Source organism: Medicago truncatula, chromosome 1 (genome assembly GCF_003473485.1).
Source record: "Medicago truncatula cultivar Jemalong A17 chromosome 1, MtrunA17r5.0-ANR, whole genome shotgun sequence".
Classification (NCBI taxonomy): domain Eukaryota; kingdom Viridiplantae; phylum Streptophyta; class Magnoliopsida; order Fabales; family Fabaceae; genus Medicago; species Medicago truncatula.
The window spans coordinates 43109221-43126606 of record NC_053042.1 but is presented as its reverse complement, the minus strand read 5'-3'; the positions used below and the strand labels follow the sequence as shown (position 1 = coordinate 43126606).

The 17386-nt window shown below is 32.4% G+C and overlaps 2 protein-coding genes across 2 annotated transcripts; one reads left to right on the top strand and one right to left on the bottom strand.

Annotated features, from left to right (window-relative positions):
* Positions 1-236: 236 nt before the first annotated feature.
* Positions 237-6615, bottom strand: LOC11412468 (nicotinamide adenine dinucleotide transporter 1, chloroplastic). Its single transcript, XM_003591418.4, has 9 exons — positions 6252-6615; positions 6033-6128; positions 5376-5482; positions 5049-5094; positions 4816-4925; positions 1897-1991; positions 1713-1801; positions 1527-1621; positions 237-918 (listed from the first exon to the last, which is right to left on the bottom strand). The coding sequence occupies exons 1-9, from the start codon at positions 6325-6327 to the stop codon at positions 694-696; spliced, it is 939 nt and encodes a 312-aa protein (XP_003591466.2). The 5' UTR covers positions 6328-6615; the 3' UTR covers positions 237-693.
* A 4075-nt stretch (positions 6616-10690) lies between these two features.
* On the top strand, positions 10691-13830 carry LOC11417088 (uncharacterized). Its single transcript, XM_003591417.3, has 6 exons — positions 10691-11061; positions 11756-11949; positions 12674-12773; positions 12858-12943; positions 13035-13126; positions 13218-13830. Exons 1-6 carry the CDS (start codon positions 10837-10839, stop codon positions 13448-13450), a joined length of 930 nt encoding a protein of 309 aa, XP_003591465.1. The 5' UTR covers positions 10691-10836; the 3' UTR covers positions 13451-13830.
* Positions 13831-17386: the final 3556 nt, after the last annotated feature.

The window sequence follows — 17386 nt, the reverse complement described above, 5'->3', positions numbered from 1 at the left end:
GCAACAAAAAAAAGTTAACCAAATAGCTTATTTAAACAGCACACAAATACTTGTGTGGTAAGCTGCTTATACAAATGCTCTCTAAATAAAATATCTTTGTTCCATGTAAATAAAATAGTAAAAAGTATACCAGTAAAATTATGTGTACACAGATTGAGTTATTCAAACTATTGAATTTCGTCGTCTTGTTTAGAACAGAAAAATGAAGGGAAAAAAAGAGTTATCGACTACAATGCTATAGGGGCAGCGGTAATATCATCTATTAGGTATATTTAACAGTTCAACAGAAATAAAGTAGTAGCAGTCAATCGTACTACTTCTATCTGGCATGGCTAACAGAAAAACAAATGACTCGAAGACCCTATATGCATGAGATGTGAAGCAGTGTGGTCGAACTAGAGAATGTTCTGCTGGATCTCATTCGTCAGCAGTTTCATAATAAAATATGCACTGTGTTCATTCTTAACATTTATCGTCATCATCACTTTTTAAAATTTATGATAACAAGACCTCTGTCCGCCTACAAGTCAATTACTCCCTGCACAAGTGTGATTTGGGGAGGGCGGAAATCTACCTTCTAACGTGATAAACAATCAAGAATCTCAAAGAATGAGATCTTAATTTAATCATCAAAAGAAATATTTGTCAACTAAACTAACTTTTTTTGAATCGGGCTCATCTTTACAAAGAATGCTATTGTGGGTCAGAAGGGGAAAGAGAAACTAGAAAACGGTGTATCATTTCAAAACTGGTGAATGTGATTACGGCAGCTGGGGTTGTCCTCAGAAGATTGGTGGCACACCCACGGTAAAATCCAGAAAGTCCCTCTTGTTGAAATACCTTTCTAATGCAGTCTGTCATACCAGAGTATCGCTTCTCTGAGTGGTGTCCTTGTTCTTGCAATCTGGATCGAACAACCTGCAAACCAGAAACAAAAACATTTTATACTTTTGGATGCTAGTCTCCTCAGAGCATAAAAAAGAGAAACAAGGAACTCATGAATTATTCTCAAACCAATAGGTGGTAAATGGCTTTCTATGGTGGCGGATAAAAGGAAGGAAATGTGACAAGAGTTTAGTAGCAATCAAACTCAAAATGTTAAGAGAAATATTTCAAGAAACAGCTGACATTATGCAGTTTGATCAAAGATGTGCGGTTATCATCAAGATTATTAATACAGGAAGATTTAAAATTCATTAACATTATAATTTAATTAATAAGTAAATCAACCAATTGTCTGGATTGACACATATGGATGAACATAGTTTTTTCACATGAATGTCAAGTTAAAAGTTGAACTGAAGGGTCAATTTGAGTAATAGTTGAGAGGACTTCAAAGTTTGTGGTGACCCTGAAAAGGTCCAACGTTAAGGAGGCTGAATAGTGAATACACTTTTGCTTTTGTTTAAACATTGAAAATCGATTTATAAATGGTAAGGTCGTTCATTTGCACGGCTAGGAAGCTAGTTAGGTATGATTGTGCATGAATATGTTTAACAAAACTGAGTCAAGCATTCAGCATATACCTCATGAGGATATGTCAACGTGGATGCAAAAATTTTGGAGACTGATGAGGCAATTGCAACATCACGTGCGCCGAGCTTATCCACTGTTGTGTTATCTGATACAAAATAATGATCAAATTCATCAACTGCTGAAACTCTTTAATCGCCACAAAGGAACTAAAAGTCTAAAACAAGCATTAAATTTACCTTGATTTGCTAAATGAAATTTTATTTTCTCGTATGTTGGAAACTGGATGGCTACATGACTGATACCAGCCAGAGCAGGTACAAGACCACTGTTTATGGTAATATCTCAGATGTCAATAAATTATTAATTATAAAGCATTATACAACGACCACAATGTTGTATTGGATAATAAATGATACCAACCTGTACATCCCACGAATGCCCTCCTCGTGAGCTATTCTCTTCAAAGCAGATAGTGTGCTTCTATACGGCACAACACCGGGTCTCATTCCCTGGGTCTGCAGTAACAAAGGAAACAAACTTATTATCCAAAATATATACATGCACTGATAATAGGCAGGATTAACGACGATGGTGGCTCCATACGGGATAAAGTTAGGTGTATGGAGCTCAGGAAAGAAACAAAGATCTTGTTACGGTGAGCGAGTAGAGAATGCATAAGGAGATAAAGCGGGTAAAGCGGCGAGCGCTTTCCCTTCCGGGAACGGTAAAGGAGCGGTATCTATTCCCTTCCCTTGTTGGGAATAGAAGAAGTTCTTTTACTAATTTCCGGAGCGGAAATCAGGGCGTTTACGAAAATTAGTTAAAAAGAATTTTCTTTTGGCCGGTTTTCGGAGGCTGGCTTTGCATAAGTCCTTTAGTTTTGATGCATATACACCATTGTATTACTTATAGGAACAATATTATTATACTTACAACAGCTATCCCACCAACACACACACACACATTCCTTCTCATAAGAGATATGATCCACACATGGCAAAAATATACAAACTAGCTGTTTCAGGAGGGTTTTTTCAACTCAAACAACAACAACAAACAAGCCTTATCCCACTAAGCGGGTCGGCTACATGGATCAAATTACGCCATAGTGTTCTATCATAAACCATATTTGGATCCAACTCATTGACCTCTAAATCCTTTCTAATGGTTTCTCTTATAGTTTTCCTAGGTCTTCCTCTACCTCTTTTGACCCGACTCTCCTCCATCTGATCTGCTCTTCTTACGACGCATCTACGGGTCTTCTTAATATTGATAAAAGTTTTGTAATCTTGCATATGATACACTGAAAGCCAACAAACGGTGACATCTACTTATGAGTGTGATACCTTCATTGCCTTCCCATTTGATAATGGCCTGGTTCTAGTAATGGTACATCACAAACATCCAAGACTATTGTGTGTTTATTCGCTCTGCAAAGGGCAAAAACACCCTCTTTCAAGGGAGATGTTCCCTTTTGCACCTGAGTACAGTTTGACTGTTACAATTATAGAGTGTCTCCCTATCCTATCTACACCCACTTATGACTTATTTATACTGACACCTATTCACTTATTAGCTGTCATGTTCCTTCTAGAATCTACTTTCAATACTCCCTCTTTTTGTTCCCTAAAACAAAGTTGCAATGAGAAAATTGTTCTTGAACAAAGACAAGTCTTTCCCAATGGCTTCCTCATTTGGATTTAGCCACTGACCTAAAATATGTTCCACCTTATCTGCTCATATGAGATATTTTTGTTGTCCAAAACTTCATCTGGTTTGACTTACTCATGCACCACTCTGCAACTCCGATCCAATTATCCTATCGGAAGCAATCACACTCAATAAAGAAGGAGTTGAGTGAAATCTGGCATTGCCAGCACTGGTGCATGTGATTACTGTAATCTTCAAAAAGCAACCTCAACATCTTGGTTCCATGAAAAACTCCTTTCTTCAGCAATTCAAAGAAGGGTTCAGCAACTTGCCAAAAACACCCTTAGCATCCTTCGTATTGTGGAATTGGCCACTGTAAAATACAAGCCACTGTTTGGTGATCCATAGCCACTCCATTAACTATAAATCACATGCTCCAAATATTTAATTTCCCTCTAACCAAAATTACATTTTTTTCTTGTTAGCATAAAATTGTGATTGTTGAAGTGTGGCCCAAAACCAACTCTAAATGACGTAAATGTGCATATGTCGTCGAAGAATACAAAAAATGTGAGCAAAAATGGCTAAAATGTGGAATTCATAGTACATTGCAACGTAGCAGGTGTGTTGGTCAATCCAAGGGGGGTCATCTTGACCCACAAGTTATAACTAAACAAGTGAGTCCTTGAATAGAGGAAGTTGGATTACCGACTATATATTCTTCCTCCATGTCCACAATTATCATATCATCCCAGCTATGTCCTCATTTATGCATCCACTTTACAACCAAATTCTTCACATCCATTGTATGTGCCACATTATCCTTTAATTCCACAAATTGTGTAGTGTGGTGTGCTGCTATATTCTTGATGAATTTTGTCAAGGTATCCAACATTTAGGCTCAAAAACTATGATGATATCAGAGTATATCCTAGATCTGCAATTGAGCCACCAGTATTATCCATGCAATTAGCCCAAAAGCTCTGGACATGATGGGATATATTAGGAAAAGCTCAAGTCTCACATTGACTAGAGATATGGCCTAATGTAGCTTATAAAGCCTGGGAAATTCCTGTCTTGCAAAGTTTAGGCAACCCTCACGTAAGTCGGTTTTATGAGGTTTTGTTAGGCTTAAGTCGGTATCAGAACCAATCCTAGATCCGTAATAAGGCCATCTACATTTAACACACACCAATGAGGGTAGGCGGTTTTAATTTATGAGGTTAGATTAGGTCCCTAAAGACCAACGCTAACATTCAAGCCCGCACTACGACAAACGCCGACTCTCGCTCAAAAAACAGGTCAGATCGGTTGACATGTCCAAGAAGATGTAAGAAAAAGGTGGGTCAAAGTAGAGAATAGAAAATATGTGATTATTCAAATCACAGGAGGTGAAAACACCCTCTTTCAAGGGAAATGTTGCCTTTTACAACAGAGTATAGTTTTACTGCTAAAATTATTATATTTCATCTCTCCTATCTACATCCAACTATTTATACTCAACACCTATTCACTTAATACTCCCGCTTTTTGTCCAACATTTCCTTAGTCAACAACTAATTTCACATAATTTAATCATTTGATGCGCTCATGAATCATGCCAATTTTATATGATATGTTGATAGCATAAGAAAATCATTGATGATATAAGAAAAGTAAGATTCAGTCTGAACTGAAAAAGAAACGCACTTGGAGTCTAGTTTTGACAACCCAAAATGGATTTGTAACCATAGTAGTTGCAGCTCCGGCACCTGAAGCAGCTACCACATTAGCTCCAACTGAAAGATGATGGCTTTCATCTGCATACATATCATATCATAGTTATTATAATTTGTACTTCCAAATGAATGACTACAAAACGCACGTGAGTGGCTCACACACGAACAACAAGTTGACAAACTTAAAAACAAAAGTAATCATACCATTAGAAAGCAGCCTCTTGAGCTGCTCGTACATGGTAAAATAAATCTGTAAGTCAATAAATTGATAGAATATTAGTAGTGAGTCGAATATAACACTAATCTGTATAACTAAATAGTGTATATAAACGCAACACGAACCTAGTAACAATGTAACATACAAAGATATGTAGAGGCCCACAAAATACATAATCCAATAGTAAGTTAAATCGATTACGCAGCAAGAAACCCCCAAAAAGTATGGCATAATACTAAAGATTAAAAAAAACTTTCAAGGAGGAATAACAATAGTTCATCAGGTAAAGTAATGACAACATGAAGTAAACTCACAGCCCAATTTGGAAGTAAGGCCAGAACAGTCGGGGCTAGCCCGCGATACATGCCACGCATCCCCTCCTTGTGATATATCTGTCCCAAACTACCAACTATAAGACTACCTGGTAACACAAACACCCAATGTTGGTTAAATAAATACAGTATTTACCTATAGTTATTTAATGATGTTTATTCACATCTCTTCATAGTTTACACTAACAATTCTAAGAACGAAGACACAAACCCTAAAACTAAAATACTACTACCTTCGTTCCTAAATATAAGACTCTTTCATGTGTTTCTTTGTTCCTCTTTATAAGACCCTCTTTGAATTTTCAACTGCATTAACTATTTCTTTACTAACATAACCCTAATTAATTTACATATTGTTCTGCAATCTACAATAAATACTCTAATGTAAACATCAAATAATTCTCTCTCTTAAAGATAAATTTGTAAAAGCAATACCAATTGTCAACATATTGAATATCAAAACCAACTTTCTTAATTCCCATGATTTACTAAGGGATCATCTTATACTTAAGGACGGAATAGCTAAATAAATAAAAAAAATTATGAGACAGGGCACATCTACATTGTCTTTTTTTCTCAACATAGAAAAAACTATAAAAAAAAACATTATTATACTAAGAAACACAAGAAAGCACATACCCCTAACACTTCCATTAGCAAGCTGAGGAGTCCCATGAACCTGAAACCTGGTTTTAATCACATCTAAAGGACACACAAACGTAGCAGCAATAACTCCTGCATCAAAATCAAATTTTTTTTTTCAAAAATAAAAACTTACATCACAATAAATTACATTAATTTCTATCCTAAATCATAGAAAACAGATCAAAAAAAGGGTTTTTGAAGGAATTTTCATACCAGCTGCAGCACCAGCACCAGCATTACAAAGAAGCCCTTTGGCATATAGATTAGGTGGATGAGAATCAGTAGACATGGCTGGTAAATTGCACGAATTTCGCGACGAAATCAAAAGAGTTCTCTTTTGAGAGGGCAATGGAGGAAAACCACGGTGGCATGGATATTCTCGAATTCGAGAAGAATTCGTTTGTGATTGAAATTCTTGGAATTTTAGAGACGCAATGCAATTAGGTTAAATTAAGTTGAATTAGATTAATTGAAGCGAGGTTTATGCCATGTTATGATTTTTCTGCGTGAGTTAAATTGAAAGAGAGAAAGATTAGAGAAGAAAGAGAGGTTAATTATGAATATGAATGAATGAGAGAGATTATTAAGTGATGCTTTGTTTAGTTACGTGTGGGTCCTGATTGTTAGGGGATTTAGGATACTAATTTATTTGAGTTGAGTTTAATTTATCTTTTAAATCAAACTTTATGACATTTTTTAAGTTTTGTTTAATGTGCGTAAATAAATTGTCTTGTATCATCTTATTTTAAAAAAATAATTTGTCTTGCATCATCTATAAATATGTTTTTTAGAAGTACGATTTAATAAACTTTTGTGTATGAAAATGAAATTTTATAAGTTAATTCTTAGAATATCTTCATAGATATCTTTTTTTAAAGAATCTTCTCGTGTATTTATGTGGCTGATTTGGTTGAATGTATGTATAAAAGAAATGGTTAATATATGTTTAGTTTATGTAATATGAGTGATTTCCGGTTTATCCTTGAATATTATTTGGTTTTGGACCTTTAATGCATTAAATTATAAAATTTAAAGTACTTTTTCGCATCCCTGTAAGAGAATTTTGATGTGGCTCGTGTCATATCATCGTTTTTGTACAACCAAAATTCATAATCTTCAAATTACAGGGTTGAAATCTGAACAATTTTTTTTTACAGGGACAAACCGAAAATTGCTAATACTACGAGGAGTAAACATATTAACCCTAAAAGAAAATTACAATTTCAATGCATAACAATTTGAACTCTTTTTACATTCTACTAACAATATAAAAAATCAGTCCAACAAAATTACATAATCATCCTTATTAAAACACATAATTTCCTTAATTTTATGTGTCTAAATGTCATTTTGCAAAATTTAATTTATTTGTTTTAAAAAAAATTAACTACAGATAATGGTCATATCTACTAACAATATATAAAAATCGAAATCCAATAAAATTTCATAACCGTCCTTATTAAAACTAATTATCTCCTTAATTTTATAATCGTCTAGCAAACATTGAATGATTTTTGTTTTTTGAAGGAAGCAAACATTGAATGATTTTTTGCATATAAATAAAAATTTATTTAATAGAAACACTACATTGATTTTATATATTGAAAATAATCATGAGTTTTTAATATTTTATCATATCGACTTTCTCATATATGTATATAAAATTTGTTTTTGCAGATATAAAATTTAAAATCTGTAATGGGAACGGTGCAAACATTGAATTGTGTTTTGCATATAAATAAAAATTTAATTAATAGAAACACTGCATTAATCTTGATATTTTGAAAATAGTTACGAGTTTTCAAAATTTTATCTTATTGACTATCACATATTTGTACATAAATAATTTCTTCTGCATATATAATATTTAACGGTGTTTTAAATATAAAATAAAAATTTATTTAATAGACACACTACATTAATGTTGAAATTTTTTGAAAATAGTCATGAGTTTCCAAAATTTTACCGTACCGATTTTCTCCTATATGTATATAAAATTTATTTCTGCAGATATAAACATTAAAAACCTGCAACGGAAGCGGTGCAAACATTGAACAAGTTTTGCATATAAAATATAAATTTAATTAATAGAAACACTATTTAACAAATTTTCGGTTGTATAAAAGAGAAATATTTAATAGAAACATTGCAACATAATTTTCATTTAATATCTATACACATTCTACAATATTAACAATCTAATTATTTTTTATATAATTATCGCAATGTTACGTGACTCATGCGAAAACACAAGTCTTTTAGTAGTTAGATTAATAATTTGTTTTCTCTTCGTTCATTTTTAAGTGTCTTTTGAAAAAGAACTTTGTGTTTCTATTTAATTGTCTTGATAGATTAATAGTAAAATTTCTCAATTATATTATTTCTCATTCATTCCTATTATTTCTATTAATTATCATTTTGATAGATTAAAAGTACAATTATCAATTTATTCTTTCACATTCATTCCTAATTTTATTTTTCAATAAAACTAAAAATAGTTTTTTTTTTCAACAATTTTTTTTTTATACAAAGTTTGTTTTATGAAACTAACTAAATCGTGGTTCGTATAATAATAGTTCTATGATAAAGCTTATCTGAAGAGCTGAAATTTTATAAATAAAATTAGTAATATTGTTAAAAATTTCAAGAGCAAAATAGAAAAAACAAAAGGTGACTGTACTTCGAAAGGAAATCTTCACATGCTTAACTTGAAGGCTGAGTGAAGTGGCCACCAGGTTGCTAGGAAGCTATGCGAAGCTATAGTTTGCTACATCTTTCCTCAGAAAGTTGTACGAAGTTATATCTTCAATCACAGAGTTGTAGCTTTCTAAATCTTGCAAACCTCTATCTTTATCAAGTTAATTCCTTAACCACACTTTTTCACTTGAATCTCTAATTTCTTTTATATGCTTTATCTACTTATTTTACTGCTTCAATATCTAAAACTCTTGTCTTCATTATTTTGTCTTTTTAGATCTTAAATAATTAAACTTAGTGTTTGAAAATACTTAGAACTTATCCACGACAATCCTCGTGAGATCGATATTCTACTTACTTTTTATTATTTGTTACGACAATGTATACTTGCATTTGTACGCATTGGAAAACAGGCAACTATTTTTCGAGCATCATTTAGACATGTGTTTCCAAAATTGAGTTCTCTCTCTTTCTATATATATATATATATTGTTGCTCTCTAACTTACATCGCTCTCTCTCATCTCTTCTCCTTGACCTCTTTCTCATCCACATTTGGTGACGAGATCAACAATTGTGGTGGTGAACGGAGGGGTGTGTGGTTAGTCTGAGGACGGTAGTGGTGGAGACGGAGGGTCGTGGAGAGAGAGAAGTGAACCTAGGAGATAGAGCAAAATCTAGGGAGTGGCAAGGATGGGGACACAGTGGTGACAAAGGGTGTGGCGGGTGAAGGACGGTGGCGACATAGGATGGAGGGTGTGATCGATGGGGAGAAGAGGGAGAAGGGGAAGATGATGAAAGGTGAGGATGGCGGGCGTGACAGGTGGTGGTGGGCAGTGAGGAAGAAAGGATGAAGGAAGAGAGAATACAGGGTGAGGGAAGTAATGAACAAAATTGCATCTATTATAATTAACATAAAAAATGCCACATGTAAGTATTAGTGTGGGGACGTCTATCTATCATTACTCTAAACAAAAGCCCTTATAATGTAAAAATAATAATACTGTAAAACATAAATAGGTAGAGGGTCACATGCGTCAATTCAGGTGTCCGCCCATTTCTGCAATTATAGTTGACATTATTAAAACATAAAAAAAAAAAAAAAAAATCAAAAGTCTACATTAGAGTTATTAGCATTAAAATTCTTTAAAAAACAGAAACCAAATTAGTCAAAAACATCAAATATGAAAATTTAGAACACATTCAATGTATTTTTTTTATTTGAGTTTATCTAACATGTGCAACATTGTAGATATTAAAACAACTAATAATAGTAAACTTAGTAACTTTTCTTGGAAAACAACAATTATTTATTCAAAAGTTTTATACTTAATATTAAATGTGAAAATTCCAATACAAAATTTCTATTTTAAACTTTTTAACATGTGCAAATTTGCACATGATAGAAAAACCCTATTTATTTTACTTTTGTAGTAGTCAAATTTGATTCTAAGAGTTTTGTAAAAAATAATAATATTTTTTAAAGGTGAACTGGTTTTAATATGTTGGTTTATTTCGAGTAGAATTGATTTTGTCTTCAAAATTAATTCCAATTTGAAGCTACAATGTATAGCTTTCAGTTTTATTTTATTACTTTGGTCATGTAGCCTAGTTGCTAGAAATCCAGATTTTTAAAGTGAATAAGTGGAGAACATGGGGTTCGAACTTTGACCCCTACATATATTATTCGATGTCCCTAACAACCGAGTTATGCTAACATGACTTATAACTTTTGATTTTAGAATTGATATTTTAAATTTTTTTCAACTCACTTTTACATAATATTCAGCCTAAATCATTTTACATTCAACTTACTTTTAATCATCTTCAATGTTAAAAATCTTGATTAATTTAAAATCAACTTTTATCATGCATACCAATCACATTTCTCATTTGCCTCATCTTACTTCTATATAAACACACTTCACCCTCTCATTACCAAACACGACACTCACATCTTCTTTTGTGCTTATGCTTCTTTCTCCCTTACAATCCAAACTCACAAATACAATTTTTTCCTTATAACCATTCATTTATTTTTTCAGCCACCCTTTCATTCTCAAAACTTGTTATTGATCCTTCAATTCATTTGCTTTTCAATCATGTCAAACTCTACTAGTAGATTTTCCATGTCAAAAAACAATGGATCTAACCAATTGGGTCCACAAAATAACAAAAAAAAACGGCTGCAAAAATCCAAATTGGTTAGACAAGACTCATGTGTCAACTTGTATGAGTCGACATTATCGGACCCTGTTATTGAGAATAACCTTAATAGCCTCTTATCCTCACTGACCCCTTTGGTGGCTGTCAAATTTTCATCCGAGGTGTTAAAATTGAATCTTTTAATTTTTGTCACTCTTATTTTTATCAGTTTGTGTGATTGCCATGGATAAGATCTTTAAAACTCTTACCTTCTCATCCACATTTTTTTTATTTTTTTTATTTTTTTTTACATTTTGAGACAATTGACTTGAGTTCATCTCAATTTTCATGTGCCTTGTTTATCGGGGTGCTTTGGTGATCGAGATGGAATAGTGTTAACAATTTAGAGATTAGGTTTTTTCCAAAAAAAAAAAATGTAGAGATTAGTTTTTAGACATTTGTTAAATAAAAAACTGAAGTTATTTTGTATTTGTTAACTGTCGTGAAAATTATTAATTATTATTGTTATTATTTTATTTTTAAAAGAGAATAAGACATTAATTTTTTTTAAAGAAAAACTAGTCAAAACAGCTTTTCATTTTAAACTATTTTTTAAATCTTAGTCAAATTCTTGTTTTTTTAATAAAAACTGTAATAATATAAATGGATGAAAACTCCTAAAAGTAATTAATAAAAAATGAAAAAAAAAAAAAGTTTATTCTTTTTAGAAAAACGGTAACAAATGAGTCATTAATCATGAATTTTTTATTAATTATTTATTTTCATCATTTGCAAATGCTTTCAGTTTTGATCAACTTTTTTTTTATTGTTAATAGTAACTGATATATGTTTTGACTTTGGATTGTACAACCTAAGATCGAGGGAAGTAGCACTGTATCTCAGAGAAAACCATATTTTGTGCTTGAAGACCTGTGGGAGTCTTATAATGAATGGAATGCTTTTGGTGTGGAGGTGCCCCTTGTACTAAACAACCATGAAAACGTGACACAATACTTTGTTCCATCTCTTTCTGCTCTTCAATTGTATGTTGAGGATGATCAAGGATTGAAGTAAGTTGGTTTATCCTTGGTCCATATTTTATGACTAATTAACAAATGATAATACAAACTTGCTTGCATGTACAAATTTGGATTTATTGCGGTCATTGGATAGAGATTGAACTAACTCGATTTTGACTTTGTATATTTAAATTTGATTTTCTAAGCTTAAATTTCGTAGTCGTCTGACCCTAATTCAACCGTTCCTAGTTATTGACTGTGTAATTTGCGGAATCTTAGACGGTAGAGTTTGACTATGTATATTTAAAGCTGATTTTCTAAGCTTAAATTCAAAGTCGTCTGATCCTAATCCAACGGTTTCTTTTATATTGATTGTGTAATTTGCGGAATCTTAGACAATAGAGAATCTAAATTTGTCTATATATTGCTACTTGACTGAAGCCAGATTGGGATGTAAATAAGCGGACAAATTAGTTGGCAGAAAATGATTATATGTTTAGTCATATAGGGTAAAATTGTGAAGCTGAAATCTTACTTTTTTTTTTTGGTACTAACCTTAGGAGTAAAATTTGATTGGTTGAAATGATAATAGGTATTTCTAAATACATCTCACACTATATTGACATTGATATGTAAGTGTAAATGGATTGACATACATACATTTTTCTAGTTTAAGGCCTTGTAATATTTCTTTATTTTATGTGTTCAAGACATGATTTTGCCACCATTGCAATGCTTAAAATATGTGGTTTTTGTTGTTATGAAACTGTAACAGGAAAAGTGGTTTTGCGCCTTCAAATGAGACAACAACTAAGTTGATCTTTGAATATTTTGAGATAGTTTGTCCATATTTACGCATGCCTCTAATTAATAAGGTAAGTCTTTTTCTTTTTCAGATATACCTCTTCACATTATATTCCATTTTTTATAACCCCTAAAAATTTCTTTTTTTCTCTCAGGTTTCAGATCTTGCTAAGGAGCATCCTGGTATAAAAAACTATAGGAGCTCTGATATATCACCATGTAGTTGGTTTTCTGTGGCATGGTAGGTTTCAAAATGTACGTCTTTTGCCGTCATATATAATTGATTTTCTAAATTTTTCTTTGTCCGTCTAACAAATGGAACTTGTGTTTAGGTATCCGATTTACGGGATCCCTGCTGGATCAACACTTAATAACTTAAACACAGCATTTCTCACATTTTATAATCTATCAACTCACCCTAAATGTATATTCATCTCTTTCGTTCCAACATTACCAAATACATAATTAAGTTCTTGTTTCACCTAGCTAATTTTATATCTCTTCCTTTCTCACAGCTAAAAATCAATTAAAGTTGCAAGATGAATCCTTGAAGATGCCTATTCCTATTTTTGGCATAACTACTTATAACCTGGAAGGGTCAATTTTGACTCTTCCGAAAGCAGCAAAATCAGATGAAATGAACTCTTTGTTGAAGGCTGCCGATGTTTGGTTAAAGAGTTTGAAGGTTGAGCTTCATCAAGACTACAACTTTTTTGTTAAGGATGGTAAACAGTGGGTAGGAGAATAGAAAGACTGCTGGTTGGCATTAGGAACCATTTTGTTAAGGCTGAAGGTTGAAGATCCATCATGACAAAGATTTCAACCATACTTGGAAATGGTTGAAGTTAAATCAGTGACTGCATCTTTTATTTTGTTTGGTTGCACATTTATTTTGGTTAAATAGTAAGTCTCTTAAATCAAGCTAGCAAGATATAGATATATATCTTGTATCTACCCTATGCATGCATGTATCATTAAATTTTATCGTTGAAATTGTCGTAGCTAAAAAATAGTAAGAATAATCAATGTACTAGTTGTATCATGCAAATTAACGTCAGCATGCCAAACACAATTTTGGCGACAAGTATTGTATCGCACCTTATTTAAAGTGTTTTAAGAAGATTTTATTTTGGTTGCCATTCAAATATTCTTTTTTAATCCCAATATTATACTTCTCTTCTACATCTAAAATTGTAGATTCATCTTTTAATGTTCATCAAGATTTTTGCTGTATTTAAAATCCCAACATAAAAACTCAATGAGCGTAATAGGCTTGAGTACGGGTATGTTTGATAAATCCCAACAATAACCCTAACTACCAACTACATCTTCCCCTCCACTCTAATTTTACCACTTACCTCACCTCACCCTTCTAAAACCCACTAGAATGGACTTGCCTACTCTGCAAACATCCTCATCCGCCACCTCATAATTAGCACGAAGTATCATCCAATTTTTTCAATCATCATTAAAAATTGAAAGAGACGTTCCAGCTGACAAAGGTACTGCATTTACTTTTACAGAAGACTCGGAAGATTTGTTAACTAACCTTTTCCTTTTGCTTCGCTTTAGATATTCTTCGGCTTCTTTTTTCGTGAGACAATAGTCCCCGCATTGCCTATATTTTTATCTTGTAACCACTCATATCTCCAAGGTCCCAATGTTGGGAACCATTGTTGATTTAGAGGACACAATCTGGACCTTTTAACCTTAGGTTATTTATCTTGATTAATTGAACCCTGCATAGGCCCATTAGAAACCGAAGCAAAACTATCATTTTGTTCATCAACAACCGATTTTATACCATCCGTAGGAGTCAGAACTTGTTGTCGCGATTTGACATCCCCCTCCTGAACAAACCGAACCCTTTCCTCTTGTCGATTGAAGCATTTACCGTGATAACCTGAATCACCCTTGGCTATGTCTCGCCCTTCACGAGGTGACCAATTATCATGTAACTGTTAGTGTTTCAACAACTTGAACATCATCTTGCAAACAGTGTGGCTCAGAATAAACAGATTCTCTATCAACCTCTTCTTCAAATCAACTAAACATGCATCTTCAGCTAAACCAAAATTTAAATCCTCTACCAATATTTCTTCGATCACATTGATATCTTCCAAACATGAAGTTGATTAAGAATACGAGCATCCATTCTTACTTTGTTAATGGTGCAATCATCAACCTGCATATCCCTTCACCGCTGCTAGCTCGATGAAAATAAAAATTAACATTTAATTCATGCAAAGGGGTGCCATAAACACACACCCAAGCGACTTGTTCAATTTATGCTTGTAACTAAGAGAGTAGTCAGATTAAATATGAATGTAAATTTCTTTTAAAAAAATGAGTAAGAGGAAATTATTATTAATAACAATGACACTAATGATCATTTTACAATTGTCTTGTGTGATTCAAATTACGTCCATTGAAGTTAACAAGTCAAGTTCTTACACTAAACTGACAGTTTGACACCTCTCAAGTAAACCAAAGCCGTATTTGAGGCAAGGCGAGGAGGGTGACCTCGGCCTAAAAAAATAAGTTTAAAATTCAGGCCCTAAAATAAAATAAATAAGGTATATTAAGGCCAAAACAAAAAACAATAATTAAATTCTAAAAGGATGTGTTGGATGTTGATCCAAATGGTCTTTTTTTTTTCCACTTGAAAAAATTGCAAATATCTTTGCCAAATGTGTTGACGCTAGCTTTTGAAATTCTTGTGTTTATCAAAGCCGCATATTGTTATCCAAATGTTTCAATTGCTTATCGAATTTTCAAAGTTAAACTTATTAAAAAACTACTTGACAGTTGACTCCGTTAATTTTAGAAAAGAGATTAAATGGAGAGGATCTTAACTCGCCATTTTATGTATTTAGAAATATATGATAGAACATATTGATGCAAACACAATTATTTGTTACTTTCCATTTAGAAATGTTCGTAGAAATTATTTTGAATGATCGTTTGAATATTAAATAAAAAATTCAATGTTTTTGTATGAAGTTTGAATTTTTTATTAGATTATTTCTTAACGTGATAAAAAATACTAATTATCTTCAAGCAATTTTTTCGAGGGATCATCTTCATTCAAATTATTTTCTTGCTTTGAAAAATCAAATTTTTATATACTTTTTAGTTATGCCCAAATTGTAAATTCGCCTTAGGCCACTAAAATCTCAAAAACGGTTACAAAATATAGTCATATTTGTTTATTTATTTGAAATATTGAGGTTACCAGGGGAGAAGAACTTTATGCAAAAATTGCTAAATGCAGGCGTCCTTTGCCTTGATGAAAGAGATATTTATGTATCTATGAAGGAAACTTTGCATACTTTATAGCCTCATTATTTGAATAAAGTTTACACCACTATCTTAGCTTATCTTTTCCATTAGAGTTTAGAAGTCTCAATGCATAACTGATTTTTGACCTTGCTGTTATTACTAGGTAGCTTGGTTACCTTACTAATTAGTTTGTTGTAACTTGTAATTTTGACCTTACTGTTATAACTAGGAAGGTTACTAATAAGTTTGTCTTGGAAAGTAACATCAACCAAATTTTTTCAATGCTTGTACCTATTTAAAGAGGCATATGCCTACTGTCACTGATAGAAAATCCACTGGTACTAGCAAACAAAAACTTGTCAGTGTTGTTTTGTGAGTTATGTTATGTACAGTTGTACACCAGTTCACTGAATGATGAAATGTTGTGAACTGCCAAATCCATTTGACTTTTGATTGTTGCCTTCATTACAATTGATCAATATCTCTTTTGACCAACAATTATGAATATGATGCAAACCACTTACAACAAAATAACAGTACCACTTTTTTCGTCGTCCTAAGTCAATTCATAAATATGGTGACTACGCAAGCCATATAAGTCATCTTCACTCTTTTAGGTAAACAAAAAAAGTTTAAGAGTTTGTCCCCATGAGCTTAGCTCATTTGGTAAGGGATAATGCATAATATGTGCAGGGACCTCCACTTATTTATCTTTAAGATGAATTTCTCTGATCACTAAACTACATGACAAAAAAAAAAAGTCCAAGAGATGACGTGAGATTTTTTACCAAATATTTTATACAATGGGTGGAGTATATGTATACCAACATTTGCTAAATAAAAAAATTCAATGCAACCAATTCTCTTCAAAATAGTAGTATCTAAGCACTCAAATAAAAGACATTTAAAACAAACTAGAAAACAAAATCTAGGGTTTCAAATATTGAAACCCCATCTTCCATGTGTGAGCACACATCATAATTTATAACCAGATTGTTGTTGTATTTTGCTGATAGCTAACAGGTTAAAGAGAAACAAACCAATATTAATAATATTGCACTTTATAACTCCATTTTTGTGATGATTTGCATACGTGGCACATGATGACTGAATCCATTTTGTAGTTTTTGGTCCCTGCAAAATATTTTGTTTTTTAAAAAGGTCCCTGCAAAATTTTTTGTTTTTTAAGGGACTATTTTCAAAAACATTTTTTTTTTACAGGGACTAAAACCAAAACGAGACATACTTGCAGGGACTAAAACCATATTTTAGCATAAATGAAATTAGATTTTACAACTTCTCATAAAACCCAAACAATCTACTCAATTTGGCAGCATATATAAATTACTTTTGTTTTTTATTATCATATGTGGCTTCCACTAGTATGTTTGAGTTTTGGCTT